Here is an 18331-nt window from a genome sequence, read left to right as displayed (position 1 = left end):
ATACTGAGAATAACACCCAGTATACAGGACAGAATAAGTAGTATTGTGCAGTGTATATATACAGAATAATACAGATACTGAGGATTACACGCAGTATACAGGACAGGAGAAGTGGTACTGTGCAGTGTATATATACAGAATAATACAGATACTGAGAATAACACCCAGTATACAGGACAGGAGAAGTGGTACTGTGCAGTGTATACATACAGAATAATACAGATACTGAGGATTACACCCAGTATACAGGACATGAGAAGTGGTACTGTGCAGTGTATATACAGAATAATACAGATACTGAGAATTACACCCAGTATACAGGACAGGAGAAGTGGTACTGTGCAGTGTATATATACAGAATAATACAGATACTGAGAATAACACCCAGTATACAGGACAGAATAAGTAGTATTGTGCAGTGTATATATACAGAATAATACAGATACTGAGGATTACAAGCAGTATACAGGACAGGAGAAGTGGTACTGTGCAGTGTATATATACAGAATAATACAGATACTGAGGATTACACCCAGTATACAGGACAGGAGAAGTGGTACTGTGCAGTGTATATATACAGAATAATACAGATACTGAGAATAACACCCAGTATACAGGACAGGAGAAGTGGTACTGTACAGTGTATATATACAGAATAATACAGATACTGAGGATTACACGCAGTATACAGGACAGGAGAAGTGGTACTGTGCAGTGTATATATACAGAATAATACAGATACTGAGGATTACACGCAGTATACAGGACAGGAGAAGTGGTACTGTACAGTGTATATATACAGAATAATACAGATACTGAGAATAACACCCAGTGTACAGGACAGGAGAAGTGGTACTGTGCAGTGTATATATACAGAATAATACAGATACTGAGGATTACACCCAGTATACAGGACAGGAGAAGTGGTACTGTGCAGAGTATATATACAGAATAATACAGATACTGAGGATTACACCCAGTATACAGGACAGGAGAAGTGGTACTGTGCAGTGTATATATACAGAATAATACAAATACTGAGGATTACACCCAGTATACAGGACAGGAAAAGTGGTACTGTGCAGTGTATATATACAGAATAATACAGATACTGAGGATTACACCCAGTATACAGGACAGGAGAAGTGATACTGTACAGTGTATATATACAGAATAATACAGATACTGAGAATAACACCCAGTGTACAGGACAGGAGAAGTGGTACTGTGCAGTGTATATATACAGAATAATACAGATACTGAGGATTACACCCAGTATACAGGACAGGAGAAGTGGTACTGTGCAGAGTATATATACAGAATAATACAGATACTGAGGATTACACCCAGTATACAGGACAGGAGAAGTGGTACTGTGCAGAGTATATATACAGAATAATACAGATACTGAGGATTACACCCAGTATACAGGACAGGAGAAGTGGTACTGTGCAGTGTATATATACAGAATAATACAAATACTGAGGATTACACCCAGTATACAGGACAGGAAAAGTGGTACTGTGCAGTGTATATATACAGAATAATACAGATACTGAGAATTACACCCAGTATACAGGACAGGAGAAGTGGTACTGTGCAGTGTATATATACAGAATAATACAGATACTGAGAATTACACCCAGTATACAGGACAGGAAAAGTGGTACTGTGCAGTGTATATATACAGAATAATACAGATACTGAGAATTACACCCAGTATACAGGACAAGAAAAGTGGTACTGTGCAGTGTATATATACAGAATAATACAAATACTGAGGATTACACCCAGTATACAGGACAGGAGAAGTGGTACTGTACAGTGTATATATACAGAATAATACAGATACTGAGGATTACACCCAGTATACAGGACAGGAGAAGTGGTACTGTACAGTGTATATATACAGAATAATACAGATACTGAGGATTACACCCAGTATACAGGACAGGAGAAGTGGTACTGTGCAGTGTATATATACAGAATAATACAGATACTGAGGATTACACCCAATATACAGGACAGGAGAAGTGGTGCTGTACAGTGTATATATACAGAATAATACAAATACTGAGAATAACACCCATTATACAGGACAGGAGAAGTGGTACTGTACAGTGTATATATACAGAATAATACAGATACTGAGAATAACACCCAGTGTACAGGACAGGAGAAGTGGTACTGTGCAGTGTATATACAGTTAGGTCCATATATATTTGGACAGAGACAACATTTTTCTAATTTTGGTTATAGACATTACCACAATGAATTTTAAACAAAACAATTCAGGTGCAGTTGAAGTTCAGACTTTCAGCTTTCATTTGAGGATATCCACATTAAAATTGGATGAAGGGTTTAGGAGTTTCAGCTCCTTAACATGTTTTTAAAGGGACCAAAAGTAATTGGACAGATTCAATAATTTTAAATAAAATGTTCATTTTTAGTGCTAGGTTGAAAACCCTTTGTTGGCAATGACTGCCTGAAGTCTTGAACTCATGGACATCACCAGATGCTGTGTTTCCTCCTTTTTGATGCTCTGCCAGGCCTTCACTGCAGTGGTTTTCAGTTGCTGTTTGTTTGTGGGCCTTTCTGTCTGAAGTATAGTCATTAACAAGTGAAATGCATGCTCAATTGGGTTGAGATCAGGTGACTGACTTGGCCATTCAAGAATATTCCACTTCTTTGCTTGAATAAACTCCTGGGTTGCTTTGGCTTTATGTTTTGGGTCATTGTCCATCTGTAGTATGAAGCGACGACCAATCAGTTTGGCTGCAGTTGGCTGGATCTGAGCACACAGTATGTCTCTGAATACCTCAGAATTCATTTGGCTGCTTCTGTCCTGTGTCACATCTTCAATAAACACTAGTGACCCAGTGCCACTGGCAGCCATACATGCCCGCGCCATCACACTGCCTCCGCCGTGTTTTACAGATGATGTGGTATGCTTTGGATCATGAGCTGTACCATGCCTTCGCCATACTTTTCTCTTTCCATCATTCTGGTAGAGGTTGATCTTGGTTTCATCTGTCAAAAGAATGTTCTTCCAGTGCTTTGCTGGCTTTTTTAGATTTTTTTAGCAAAGTCCAGTCTAGCCTTTTTATTCTTGATGCTTATGAGTGGCTTGCACCGTGCAGTGAACCCTCTGTATTTACTTTCATGTAGTCTTCTCTTTATGGTAGATTTGGATATTGATACGCCGACCTCCTGGAGAGTGTTATTCACTTGGTTGGCTGTTGTGAAGGGGTTTCTCTTCACCATGGAGATTATTCTGCGAACATCCATCACTGTTGTCTTCCGTGGGCGCCCAGGTCTTTTTGCATTGATGAGTTCACCAGTACTTAATTTCTTTCTCAGGATGTACCATACTGTAGATTTTGCCACTCCTAATATTGTAGCAATTTCTTGGATGGGTTTTTTCTGTTTTCGCAGCTTAAGGATGGCTTGTTTCACCTGCATGGAGAGCGCCTTTGACCACATGTTTACTTCACAGCAAAACCTTCCAAATGCAAGCACCACACCTCAAATCAACTCCAGGTCTTTTATCTGCTTAATTGAGAATGACATAACGAAGGGATTGCCCACACCTTTCCATGAAATAGCCTTGGAGTCAATTGTCCAATTACTTTTGGTCCCTTTAAAGACAGGGGGCCACATGTTAAGGAGCTGAAACTCCTAAACCCTTCATCCAATTTTAATGTGGATACCCTCAAATGAAAGCTGAAAGTCTGAACTTCAACTGCATCTGAATTGTTTTGTTTAAAATTCATTGTGGTAATGTCTATAACCAAAATTCAAAAAATGTTGTCTCTGTCCAAATATATATGGACCTAACTGCATACAGAATAATACAGATACTGAGGATTACACCCAGTATACAGGACAGAATAAGTAGTATTGTGCAGAGTATATATACAGAATAATACAGATACTGAGGATTACACCCAGTATACAGGACAGGAGAAGTGGTACTGTGCAGTGTATATATACAGAATAATACAGATACTGAGGATTACACCCAGTATACAGGACAGAATAAGTAGTATTGTGCAGTGTATATATACAGAATAATACAGATACTGAGGATTACACGCAGTATACAGGACAGGAGAAGTGGTACTGTGCAGTGTATATATACAGAATAATACAGATACTGAGGATTACACCCAGTATACAGGACAGGAGAAGTGGTACTGTGCAGTGTATATATACAGAATAATACAGATACTGAGAATAACACCCAGTGTACAGGACAGGAGAAGTGGTACTGTGCAGAGTATATATACAGAATAATACAGATACTGAGGATTACACCCAGTATACAGGACAGGAGAAGTGGTACTGTGCAGTGTATATATACAGAATAATACAGATACTGAGGATTACACCCAGTATACAGGACAGGAGAAGTGGTACTGTGCAGTGTATATATACAGAATAATACAGATACTGAGAATAACACCTAGCATACAGGACAGAATAAGTAACACTGTGCAGTGTATATATACAGAATAATACAGATACTGAGAATAACACCCAGTATACAGGACAGAATAAGTAGTACTGTGCAGTGTATATATACAGAATACAGATACTGAGGATTACACGCAGTATACAGGACAGGACAGGAGAAGTGGTACTGTGCAGTGTATATACAGAATAATACAAATACTGAGGATTACACCCGGTATACAGGACAGGAGAAGTGGTACTGTGCAGTGTATATATACAGAATAATACAGATACTGAGGATTACACCCAGTATACAGGACAGAATAAGTAGTACTGTGCAGTGTATATATACAGAATAATACAAATACTGAGGATTACACCCGGTATACAGGACAGGAGAAGTGGTACTGTGCAGTGTATGTATACAGAATAATACAGATACTGAGAATAACACCCAGTATACAGGACAGGAGAAGTGGTACTGTGCAGTGTATATATACAGAATAATACAGATACTGAGGATTACACCCAGTATACAGGACAGGAGAAGTGGTACTGTGCAGTGTATAGATACAGAATAATACAAATACTGAGGATTACACGCAGTATACAGGACAGGAGAAGTGGTGCTGTACAGTGTATATATACAGAATAATACAGATACTGAGGATTACACCCAGTATACAGGACAGGAGAAGTGGTACTGTGCAGTGTATATATACAGAATAATACAAATACTGAGGATTACACCCAGTATACAGGACAGGAGAAGTGGTACTGTGCAGTGTATGTATACAGAATAATACAGATACTGAGAATAACACCCAGTATACAGGACAGGAGAAGTGGTACTGTGCAGTGTATATATACAGAATAATACAGATACTGAGGATTACACCCAGTATACAGGACAGGAGAAGTGGTACTGTGCAGTGTATATATACAGAATAATACAAATACTGAGGATTACACGCAGTATACAGGACAGGAGAAGTGGTGCTGTACAGTGTATATATACAGAATAATACAGATACTGAGGATTACACCCAGTATACAGGACAGGAGAAGTGGTACTGTGCAGTGTATATATACAGAATAATACAAATACTGAGGATTACACCCAGTATACAGGACAGGAGAAGTGGTACTGTGCAGTGTATATACAGAATAATACAGATACTGAGAATAACACCCAGTATACAGAACAGGAGAAGTGGTACTGTGCAGTGTATATATACAGAATAATACAGATACTGAGAATAACACCCAGTATACAGGACAGAATAAGTAGTACTGTGCAGTGTATATATACAGAATAATACAGATACTGAGGATTACACCCAGTATACAGGACAGAATAAGTAGTACTGTGCAGTGTATATATATACAGAATAATACAAATACTGAGGATTACACCCGGTATACAGGACAGGAGAAGTGGTACTGTGCAGTGTATATACAGAATAATACAGATACTGAGAATAACACCCAGTATACAGGACAGAATAAGTAGTACTGTGCAGTGTATATATACAGAATAATACAAATACTGAGGATTACACCCAGTATACAGGACATGAGAAGTGGTACTGTGCAGTGTATATATACAGAATAATACAGATACTGAGAATAACACCCAGTATACAGGACAGGGGAAGTGGTACTGTACTGTGTATATACTGTATACACAGAATAATACAGATACTGAGAATTACACCCAGTATACAGGACAGGAGACGTGATACTGTGCAGTGTATATGGATCGCCCCCAGACACAGGGCCACAGGTTACTCGGTACCGGTCCTTTCTGTCTCAGTTCTGGGGTTGTCAGGGTGGCTGGACCCAGTCCGTGACCCTGCTAAGGGGCGTCCAATAAAAGGTGATAGGAGTCTGTCAAGGTTTCGTGACGCCACCTGTGGTTTTCGGTCAAGATGACCCACGCTGCTTGGGGTCCGCCGGGGTGATGGAATGGCAGCTAGTTGGTATACCTTCCCACAGGTGAAGTATGTCCCCAGGGCTTTCCAGTGATGTAGATGGCTGTGGTGTGAGGTGCAGACAATAACGAGGACACAAGGTTGCAGTCTCTTTACCTCTATACTGAAGACTTCAGGATCCGCAATCCAGAGCACAGTTAACAGGGCTGTCTGAGACCGGCCGGTCCGATGGCACATCTAGAGTTCCCTTTACAGGTGGAAATCGTTGCCTACCAATAGCGCCTGTGTGTTGTAGTGCTACCCTGCTGAGCATTCAGTATAGTCCTCACAACTTCTGTTCTAGTTCGTTCATTCGTTCGTTCTTTCTAGTTCTTTCTCTTTCTTTCCAGATATTACTAGTTTCTAGTCCCCCAGGTATGTTATGGCTAGGACGCACCCGTATGACGGGAAGGCTCGGAGCTCTTCCGGGACCCTAGAGACGCCCCTCTCCACGCGTTGCCCCCTATGTCTGCATAGGAAATTTAAAGTAGACAGCCAACCTATAATTAACTATCCTGCGGAGTTTGAAGTAAGGCATAGAGTCAGTTACTTCCTCGGTGTTCCGGCCACCGGCTACGCGCCTCAGTAGGATGTTGCCGTTCTCGGGGCACGACTCCTACTGGTTCTCCTTGTGCTTGATCTCGTTTCTCACTGTTCCACAATATCCTTCGCTTCGTGTCTCTTGCTTAGGATACCGCCGCAAGGTAGTGCAGGCGCGGTTCCGTAACGTTCTGTTCTGTTCGCTAGGTACCTGCCAGGTTCCCACGTCTGACAGGAACCCCCCTGAATCTTCTCCCTGCAAGGTAAGGGTAAGGATACACTAGGAGAGGGTAGAGCTGGTCATGCGGCGGTTCAATAGACTGGGATCACTGCAGGTTGTAGATGTCACGATTGGACTGGCGATTAAACTGGGACCAGGGGCACCTTTCCTGGCCCTAGCTCTAGGGGGCGCCCTAACTCACCCTGTTCCCCGGGATACCTCAGATGGTGAGGATGCCGGGGCCTCCGCCCTTGCCCTGTCTCCTAATTGCAGCCCTGCGTATGTCCCCTCCCCACCCGAGGAAGAGAGGCGCTACCATGTACCACAGTACACCAACCCGACAAATAGGGGAACAAAGACAAGGGTAAAAGAAAACTCCACTCACACAAAATATGCTCTCTCAAATAACAGAGGTATTCACCAGGGTGTGAAGGACAGGGGAAGTAAATAAGGCAGGTAAGGATAAGGAATTTTCCAAGGGTACAAACCATACAACTGTCGCACAATAAATTCCTCCAGCTCTTCGAACACCAGCTCCTCACTACTCCAGGTCTATCAAGCAAGTGCTATCTCAGACAAAGGTCTGACCAGAAGGCCTAGCTTTTATAGAAGAGAGAAGTGGCTAACCAAGCACAGCTGAAAGCAGGGATTTCCACATGGCCTATTAACCCCTGTCCTGCTGAAAGAAAACAAAACACCTTTAATACACAGGAGAAGTGCTTCTCCTCAGCGATGAAGCAGGAGCCATCAGACACCGTGGTCTTCTGGTACTGCTCTGTCGCGGAAACTCCGTGACAGTAGGCTTGTCGGAAGAGGTGGGTCTTCAGGTTCCTTTTGAAGGTTTCCGTGGTAGGTGAGAGCCTGATGTGTTGGGGTAAAAAGTTCCAGAGTATAGGGGAAGCACGGGAGAAGTCTTGGATGCGGTTGTGGAAGAGATGAGAGAGAAGTAGAGAAGGAGATCATGAGACGATCAAAGGTTGCGTGTAGGTAGGTACCGGGAGACCATGTTACAGATGTATGGAGGAGTTAGGTTGTGAATGGCTTTGTATGTCATTGTTAGTGTTTTGAACTGTAGCCTCTTTGCAAAAGGAAGCCAGTAAAGGGCCTGGCAGAGAGGAGAGGCTGGGGAATAATGGGGAGACAGGTGGATTAGTCGGACAGCAGAGTTTAGGATGGATTGGCTTGGTGCCAGAGTGCTAGAGGGGAGGCCAGAGAGTAGGAGGTTGCAGTAGTCGAGGCGGGAGATGATAAGGGCATGTACTAGTGTTTTTGTGGTTTCATGGTCAAGGAATGCACAGATCCGGGAAATGTTTTTGAGTTGGAATCGGCAAGAGGAGGCAATGGCTTGGATATGTGGCTTGAAAGAGAGGTTGGAGTCAAGGATCACCCCGAGGCACCTAGCGTGCGGGACCGAGGAAAGTGAGCAGCCCTTGACATTGATGGATAGGTCGGGTGGAGGGGTAGAGTGAGGTGGGGGAAAGATGATGAATTCTGTTTTGTCCATGTTCAGTTTTACAAAACGAGCAGAAAAGAAGGATGAAATAGCAGACAGACATTGTGGGATTTTGGTCAGTAAGAAAGTGAGGTCTGGTCCAGATAGGTAGATATCCAAACATATTAATGGAAAGTTGAGTGGAAAGAAAAAGTGTGGTAGAAAAAGGTGCACAAGTAACGAGGATAACCGCAGCCTTGAAAAGATTGTTAAGAAAAGAAGATTGGAGCACAGTAGCATGACACTCGGCTCCCACTTGTAATTCTCTCTTGTCTTCTAGGTGCAGCCTAAAAAAATGCATGGAAAAAATACCTTTTTTAATTGCAGAATCAAAGCTTTTCTGTACTATAGAAAAAACACATCTGCACTAGTGATGAGCGAGTGTACTCGTTGCTTGGGTTTTCCCGTTGACGCTCAGATGGTCTCCGAATATTTGTGACTGCTCAGTGATTTAGTTTTTGTTGACGCAGCTGAATGATTTACAGCTAGTAGCCAGCCTGAGTACATGTGGGGGTTGCCTGGTTGCTAGGGAATCCCCACATGTAATCAAGCTGTCTGGTAGCCACAAATCATGCAGCTGCTGCAAGGAAAACTAAATCTCCGAGCAACGAGTACACTCGCTCATCACTAATCTGCACCAGTAATGCATGAAATAAGGGGGGAAAGGCCTAAAAAGGCATCCATGTCTGTGAAGAGATTCCAGGCAAGCACATTAAGGCTCTTGATTGTAGCATGCTTATGAAAATGCTGCGGAGCCCCGATCGTAGCGTGCATGCACACTTTAACCGAAAGTCATGAAACCAGTGCAAACGGACCACTGTGTGTTATAAAGCTGTAGCCCACCAGGAATCTGCCCTGTGAGGCAGATTGCTAACCTGGGCCTGGTAACTGCTCTGTATCAGCAGAGATTTATGTCATGCTGATTGACAGCTGGCTCCTCACAGTTAGGCAGTATGGAGCTAGCTATCAATCAGCATGTCATCCGCAGTTAAATCCCGTCGATAGAGTAGAGCGGAATAGTAGCTGCTGTTCAGTCAACGATGTCAGCTGAAGGAGCAGAATTGCTGACAGGAATGGTCTATATCGTTTTGTGCCATCCAAGATCTGCACTGGGCACAACAGGCAAATAATTAGCAACTACCTGCCTGTTAGTTCTTAGGCTCATAGTAAAAAAGTTGAATAGTCCTGGACAAATCCTTCAATTCTCAGTGTCGTAACTGTCTAGTTCCTCTGGGGATAAGTGGTATGTAGGTAGAACCACTGCAATAAGTATCACAGTAATTGATACAAGCCGAAGCACTACAGAGTTCGGCTCATGAGCCAGCTGGGCTTTAGAGAGCCCAATGCACAATAGTCTGCAAAACTCATTTCTAATTTCTGTGGAAACACCCAATTGTTTATGTGTTTGGGAGTCTCTTGACCAATGATATCAGGAGAGAGAAGAACGGGGAAATTGAATTTAAACAGCTAAACCTTTTTTTATCAAGAAAGAAGTGTCTGGCATCAGCTTTCTGCCTTCTTCCCATTGGGAACACATGAATACTAAGCTCAGCCCATGGGGAGTCGGGAGAGAGAGATGAAGGCAGAATTAGTGTTGGGCAACTGCATCTAGACAGATCTTTTACCTTCTAGTAATATTAGGGGCAGAGACTACAAGACCAGGGACACAACAAACCATTACATAGCATGATAAGAACACCAGACAACAAACGATGGGTTTGGTCACAGCATTTACTGACTTTTAAACCAATAAATGATCATTTTTCAGCTACTGTGTAGCAGTGCCTGAATGACACTGCTGGGCAGGACTCAAATACGATACAGTAGATGAGAAAAAAAAAAAATTGGCTTTATTGAAAAACAGAGGATTATATGCTGGAAAATAAGACTAACAGTTATTGTAATGGTAACAGCAATATTGGTTACAAGGAGAGATAGCTGGAGCGTGTCCCACAAGCTGCACTCCAGCTATAGCAATGGAAAGATCAATACAAACAGTATGAACAAGTTTCGCAAACTACTCTCTGCTAACTTACTACCTAGCTTCTGATAATCGTGCCATGCTGCTAAAGTCTCCTAGCTAAAGAAGTCTGTACTACACCCTAACACACTAAACACCGGTAATTCACTCACAGTTCTGCAGACTAGAAGGCAGTCTGGTAAATGCTGCTCGGTCCTGTTTATAGCTGGGCTGAGTTTGTTGTGTTGAGCTCCTCCTTCAGGTTAATTCATCTCTCTTCTCCCAGATCTGGGCAAGTCTTGTTCACACTTTCAATGTTGAGAGATCACTGGTACATGGTGTTATTTTCTTTCTCAGGTTTCAGGTGATCAGGGAGAACTCACCTGGCTGTGCGATGCAACTCTTTCCTTGTGGGCACGGTCCTGGTAACCAATCCTGCAATAGCAGGACATGATCTTCTCCTTTTAAACTGTTTGTTAAATTGTCAGTTTCTCATTGTTAGGACACAGAAAATAGTCCTGCCAGTCTCCCTCAGACATGAGGCTTCTCTCACTTCCTGCTTCTTTTCCAAAACCAACACACAGCAAACTGCAGGAGAGAAAGGACTAGTCCAAGTGCACACAATTCAGAGGGGAGCATGGTCTCCTAAAGTCACAGTGTCAATCAGTGCCTAGCAAGGGCTGACCCCCTGCATCTAAATATCTATGTAGGAGGATAGTCTGCAACTTTATTTTATGAAAGACAATGTTGCCAAAAATGCCATCACATCACATGGGAAGGTGGTAACTTACTGTAAATTATTCCTGCAAGAAATGAACCACCTGCTGTGACTTTAAGAAAACAGTAAACAGGAAGATTCAGATAATCAGTAAACTAAGGAATTAAGGTACCGTCACATTTAGCGACGCTGCAGCGATCTAGACAACGATCCCGATCGCTGCAGCGTTGCTGTGTGGTCGCTGGAGAGCTGTCACACAGACAGCTCTCCAGCGACCAATGATGCCGGTCACCTGGTAACCAGGGTAAACATCGGGTTACTAAGCGCAGGGCCGCGCTTAGTAACCCGATGTTTACCCTGGTTACCAGCGTAAACGTAAAAAAACCCCAAAACACTACATACTTACCTTCCGCTGTCTGTCCCCCGGCGCTCTGCTTCTCTGCACTGACTGTGAGCGCCAGCCGGAAAGCACAGCGGTGACGTCACCGCTGTGCTCTGCTTTCCGGCTGGCCGGCGCTCACAGTGCAGAGAAGCACAGCGCCGGAGGACAGACAGCGGAATGTAAGTATGTAGTGTTTTTTTTTTTACGTTTACGCTGGTAACCAGGGTAAACATCGGGTTACTAAGCACGGCCCTGCGCTTAGTAACCCGATGTTTACCCTGGTTACCAGTGAAGACATCGCTGAATCAGCGTCACACATGCCGATTCAGCGATGTCTGCGGGAGGTCCAGCGACGAAATAAAGTGCTGGACTTTCTGCTCCGACCAACGATGGCACAGCAGGATCCTGATTGCTGCTGCCTGTCAAACTGAACGATATCACTAGCCAGGACGCTGCAACGTCACGGATCGCTAGCGATATCGTTCAGTGTGAAGGTACCTTAAGAGGTGCCCTTCCCACAAGTGTCCACACCTCTTCCATTTAACATAGTGCTAATGACATAGGTCTAAGAATCCTATACATTCTCTGTCTCTTAGCTATTTTAGCCTGTGGTCCACTGAAGAGCTATTTAGTAAATGACAGGAGTAAGCCGAGGTTTACTACATTTTGTCTCAGACAAATATCTTAGTCCTTCAGGATGGACATCTAAGTGTGCTTTTACATTGAGTTCTATGTTCCCATTGGGGTATAAGTTCAAAATCCCCCACAAAATGAGGTTCGAGCACAGCGCCATAGACTGAAATGATTACAGCAGAGCGAACATGTGCTCTGACTTGCATCATTTTTGGGAGTGTACACCTACAGGAGGAGGACACTCAGACATAGTAGACTGCATCTGAGTGTCTGCCTCCTATAGGCGTATGCTCCTGAACAAAGTGCACGGCAAGGCGAATGTGAGCTCTGCCGTCACTATTACAGTCTATCGGCATATGGGTCCGAACCCGTTTTGCAGGGAATTTCGGACGTATACCCCGACAGGGACACGGGGCACAATTTGAAAGCAATCTAAGCCTTTTTACTTACAGATAGATTGAAAAGTAGAAATCTCTTCTCTTAATATAAGTAATAAGATTGTCACTACAGCTGAAGGGGGAGGTGAAATTACATTTCTGCTATGACATCACTGTTTAAGGTAATAATGTGTCATCAGAAAATGACCTTTTGCTAAAATTACATTTGTATTGTAAAGGGATTGTCCAAAGTTGAATTTTTTTCTGAGGCATGAAAACTTTCAAAACAACATAAAGGATGCATTCTTACCTTCTGTCACCTCTGTGGATCCAACACAAGTTGCATTAAAGCTTGTGATTGGCTGCAGCGGTCAGGTGACTGGAATGGCTTGTCATCTGATACAGTATTTCTCTGATGCTGCGGTCTTCTAGTCACCAGACTGCTGTTGCTACTCACAGGCTTCAAAGGTCCTCTCACATCCAGACGGCGCAGTCATAGTTTTTTAAGGTTGTGCAGAACTCCAGAGTTGCCTGTGCTGAATCCACAGAAGTGACAGAATAAGAATATACCTCCATGTGCTTGTTTTGTTATTTAAAATCCATACCTGTTTCATTATAACTTTTATTTTCAATTTTCCATTTCCATATCTATTTAAAAAAAAAATTAGAATTGCAATTTTCACATTGACCTCTAGGCCTTATACTAAACTCATACTTCATTATCTGTACAGATGGCTTTTCAGCAATCTCATTATCATTACTGACAGGATTACAATCAAAGTTAACACCTCTAAATGCAGTAGCTAACACAGGGATGCACTATGCACATTAGGTGATGTTACAGCTCCCCTCCTACTCCCTGCAGAGTGACCATTGCCCAGATTAGAACATGCTCAGATGATGCTTATATGGAAGCAAATTGGGTTTGAGTCAGGCTATTGTTGCTAGTGTCCCTGTGAATAATTGAAGGAGTTTAATATAAGACTCAGTGGCCAGTTTGAAAATATTTTTTTAATAAAATATAACAAAAAAATTAAAATACAAAAAAAATACATTTAGCATAAAACATGTTTTAAACAATAGGTCATTTTCTGATTACATATTTCCTTTAATTGCTGTCTGATTAGGAAAGCATAGATTAAATCACCCAATAAAGGCATTATGTTCAGGATCAACATTTTGTAGCTATAGCTGAAAATCAAATGACTGCCCCTTACTCTGGTACCCCACAATTTAGCCACAGCTCATCCTCAAAGGGAATGAGTCATTAGAAAATGACTTTTTGTATAAATAAAGTTTTTGTGTTACACATATTTTTTTAAATTTTTTATTTTTCATATCACCATCTATATTTAAAACTATCCTAAAATCTTGTAATTCTCATTCTTTTCTCTAAGAGTACAGGGGTGATACCAAGTTAATAAGTAATCATCTATGGGTAGAATAGGTGATAAAATCTTGTTCGCTCGGGTCTGAGTATTGAGACCCCCACCGATCCTGTGAATGGGGCTCCACTCCATTCATTGTCTATGCCAGAGATAGGTGGGTACAGAGCTCAGCTTCCACCTGCAGGCTTCTAGAGGATGAAAGAAGCACAGGTGCACAAGCATGAACTCTGTTCTCTTCAGATAGGACTCTGAATAGTTACATTCTATCTGTGGGGATCCCAACTATCAGACCACCAGTGAACAGGAATTAGTACAAACCCTTTAATGTTAGTCTGTGAACTCCTGGTCTGTAGAGTCCACTTTCTTTTTTTAGATATCTCATTATCAACAAGGCAGGATAATGACAAATAGCTCTAGATATAGTAAAAAACACAATACCACACCTTTTGTAATTAGTTGGTGGGCACAGCTCACCTCCTTCTCCTTCCTGTACAATGATGACCTCTAAGCAAATTCCAAACATGCTAATAGAACTATCCTACAGAAGTTAATGAGTCAGATCCGGACTACTGTCTTTAGCCGAAATGGCTGCTGTAAAGCTTGTGTATTCACAAAAACTGAGGCAAGATGGCAGCCCCCATAACTAAACAAAATGTGCAATCAAACTAGAATCATGACAGGACATTCTGAGATGAGCCTTATATCAGAGGACCCATTTAACAAAAATGGATTTCACAAAATGGACAACTCAGACAATACTCTGTTTTTGACTTTCCGTTATAGTGAAGTGTGTGCACAAGCGCCAGTATATCTTTATTTCTGTCATTTGTTTTACAGCACACTACTGACAGAAAAGGAAGCGGGAACGACAGTAACGGAAATTGTAGACGTGATGATCAGTGAAACAGTGACTTATGTTGAGGATCCCAGTTATGGAAGCACTTCTACCGACAGGTATTATCCAGACCAGTGTTATGGCTGAGGCCCTGGTAAAATGGCCTGTGCTTGTACAGAGACTATTCTATATAATGATGATTTTTTTTTTAAATAAATAAAGCAACTAAAAAGATCCCTAAACTGATAGCAGCTGAGCTGCAGAAAGGTTTATATGGTAAATTTCTCTTACAATCACTAATTTATCTGTCCTTAGAATGCAGAAGTGAGCGGTGCCAAAATTACCCTTTACGTCTCCTCAAGTGGTACAGGTGTATGCTATCTGCCCATTGTGCACGGATCAGGGAGGTATCTATAAATATGATATCACCGGCACCGCTTACCTACCAATGTGGAAGCGATTGGTGCCAAATAACCCTTCAAGCACGTATTTAAAAAAAACTACACCACGAAGCTACATTGATAAATCTGCACCGTTCTCGCATACATAGGACAGGATTTTTTGCGTTTCCCTACGTGTATCCATTTGAGAGAGGTTATATATTTTGATCTCCTATTTAAATTGTTTGCTGTGGCTTACCGCTAATAGCGCCAGCCACATGGCCGCTATAGGCATCACGCTACAACTGTGTCTGCATCCTGGATGCAGATACAATTGAAAGCAGTGGTGGAACAGGGAGCCACCAGCTCCCTCCTTCATCATTTTCCCTGTGTGTCTGACATCTCAGTGCAGTGGGCGCATTGACATCATTATATCGCGACCGCAGTGCCGAGCAGTGCAGACCACACGCTGCAGACACTGGGGGAACGGGAAGAGGTAAGTATATTTTTTAAATCAATGAGTACAATTTGAGGGCCATTATATTACTTGGAGGGCTACATGGGGCTAATGTGTAGAATGTAAGCCCACAAGGCAGGGTCCTCTTTCCTCAGTTCCAGGCTATCATTGTTAGTTTAATGTGAAGACACAAAAGAGAATAGTAAAACCAAAAACACTCAGTTTGAAAAAAATGTTGCAGTAATCCGCAAGTGCTAGTAAAAGATGTAAAAAACAGGGTATTTGGTTGATACGTTTTTTGCAAAAAATGTATACTAAGCTGCTCTACCAATCTTCACGGTATACCCTTATCAGAGCAGTCCTAACTAATGTATGCAATCCCTATCTGATGTATTTAAAAACCTGATCATCTGTATATTACCTGTGTGAACAGGGTTCAGAGAGGAAAAATCCATGTGTGCATACAGAGTAGAACAGCTTTTGTGCAGATAGCCCAAGAGGAGTGGTGGGTAGCTCCCCAGTCTTGTAGACACAAGAGAACAATTATGGAAACATGAACACATGGGCTACTTGCACAGTGAACAAGTCTGTAGGATCATGTTCACACACCACCAAGAAACCTGAAGACACAAAAGAGAATAGTAAAACCAAAAACACTCAGTTTGAAAAAAATGTTGCAGTAATCCGCAAGTGCTAGTAAAAGATGTAAAAAACAGGGTATTTGGTTGATACGTTTTTTGCAAAAAATGTATACTAAGCTGCTCTACCAATCTTCACGGTATACCCTTATCAGAGCAGTCCTAACTAATGTATGCAATCCCTATCTGATGTATTTAAAAACCTGATCATCTGTATATTACCTGTGTGAACAGGGTTCAGAGAGGAAAAATCCATGTGTGCATACAGAGTAGAACAGCTTTTGTGCAGATAGCCCAAGAGGAGTGGTGGGTAGCTCCCCAGTCTTGTAGACACAAGAGAACAATTATGGAAACATGAACACATGGGCTACTTGCACAGTGAACAAGTCTGTAGGATCATGTTCACACACCACCAAGAAACCTGAAGACACAAAAGAGAATAGTAAAACCAAAAACACTCAGTTTGAAAAAAATGTTGCAGTAATCCGCAAGTGCTAGTAAAAGATGTAAAAAACAGGGTATTTGGTTGATACGTTTTTTGCAAAAAATGTATACTAAGCTGCTCTACCAATCTTCACGGTATACCCTTATCAGAGCAGTCCTAACTAATGTATGCAATCCCTATCTGATGTATTTAAAAACCTGATCATCTGTATATTACCTGTGTGAACAGGGTTCAGAGAGGAAAAATCCATGTGTGCATACAGAGTAGAACAGCTTTTGTGCAGATAGCCCAAGAGGAGTGGTGGGTAGCTCCCCAGTCTTGTAGACACAGGAGAACAATTATGGAAACATGAACACATAGGCTACTTGCACAGTGAACAAGTCTGTAGGATCATGTTCACACACCACCAAGAAACCTGAAGACACAAAAGAGAATAGTAAAACCAAAAACACTCAGTTTGAAAAAAATGTTGCAGTAATCCGCAAGTGCTAGTAAAAGATGTAAAAAACAGGGTATTTGGTTGATACGTTTTTTGCAAAAAATGTATACTAAGCTGCTCTACCAATCTTCACGGTATACCCTTATCAGAGCAGTCCTAACTAATGTATGCAATCCCTATCTGATGTATTTAAAAACCTGATCATCTGTATATTACCTGTGTGAACAGGGTTCAGAGAGGAAAAATCCATGTGTGCATACAGAGTAGAACAGCTTTTGTGCAGATAGCCCAAGAGGAGTGGTGGGTAGCTCCCCAGTCTTGTAGACACAAGAGAACAATTATGGAAACATGAACACATGGGCTACTTGCACAGTGAACAAGTCTGTAGGATCATGTTCACACACCACCAAGAAACCTGAAGACACAAAAGAGAATAGTAAAACCAAAAACACTCAGTTTGAAAAAAATGTTGCAGTAATCCGCAAGTGCTAGTAAAAGATGTAAAAAACAGGGTATTTGGTTGATACGTTTTTTGCAAAAAATGTATACTAAGCTGCTCTACCAATCTTCACGGTATACCCTTATCAGAGCAGTCCTAACTAATGTATGCAATCCCTATCTGATGTATTTAAAAACCTGATCATCTGTATATTACCTGTGTGAACAGGGTTCAGAGAGGAAAAATCCATGTGTGCATACAGAGTAGAACAGCTTTTGTGCAGATAGCCCAAGAGGAATGGTGGGTAGCTCCCCAGTCTTGTAGACACAAGAGAACAATTATGGAAACATGAACACATGGGCTACTTGCACAGTGAACAAGTCTGTAGGATCATGTTCACACACCACCAAGAAACCTGAAGACACAAAAGAGAATAGTAAAACCAAAAACACTCAGTTTGAAAAAAATGTTGCAGTAATCCGCAAGTGCTAGTAAAAGATGTAAAAAACAGGGTATCATTGTTAGTTTGTATACTGTAAGTTATATCTGTATTTTGCACG

At 41.9% G+C, this 18331-nt stretch overlaps 1 protein-coding gene across 2 annotated transcripts in view; it reads left to right on the top strand.

The window, feature by feature from the left end:
* LOC138681406 (protocadherin Fat 4-like) overlaps positions 1 to 18331 on the top strand; it is a 286716-nt gene that overhangs the window by 251980 nt on the left and 16405 nt on the right. For both annotated transcript variants that reach the window (XM_069768890.1, XM_069768889.1), the window contains one exon: positions 14976 to 15092. In XM_069768890.1, the coding sequence (XP_069624991.1) occupies positions 14976 to 15092 (117 nt within the window). The remainder of the gene's footprint in view (positions 1 to 14975; positions 15093 to 18331) is intronic.

The sequence above is a fragment of the Ranitomeya imitator genome, chromosome 5 (assembly GCF_032444005.1).
Source record: "Ranitomeya imitator isolate aRanImi1 chromosome 5, aRanImi1.pri, whole genome shotgun sequence".
Taxonomy (NCBI): Eukaryota; Metazoa; Chordata; class Amphibia; order Anura; family Dendrobatidae; genus Ranitomeya; species Ranitomeya imitator.
Note: the sequence above shows the minus strand (reverse complement) of the source record. Positions and strands in the feature narration are given on the sequence as shown.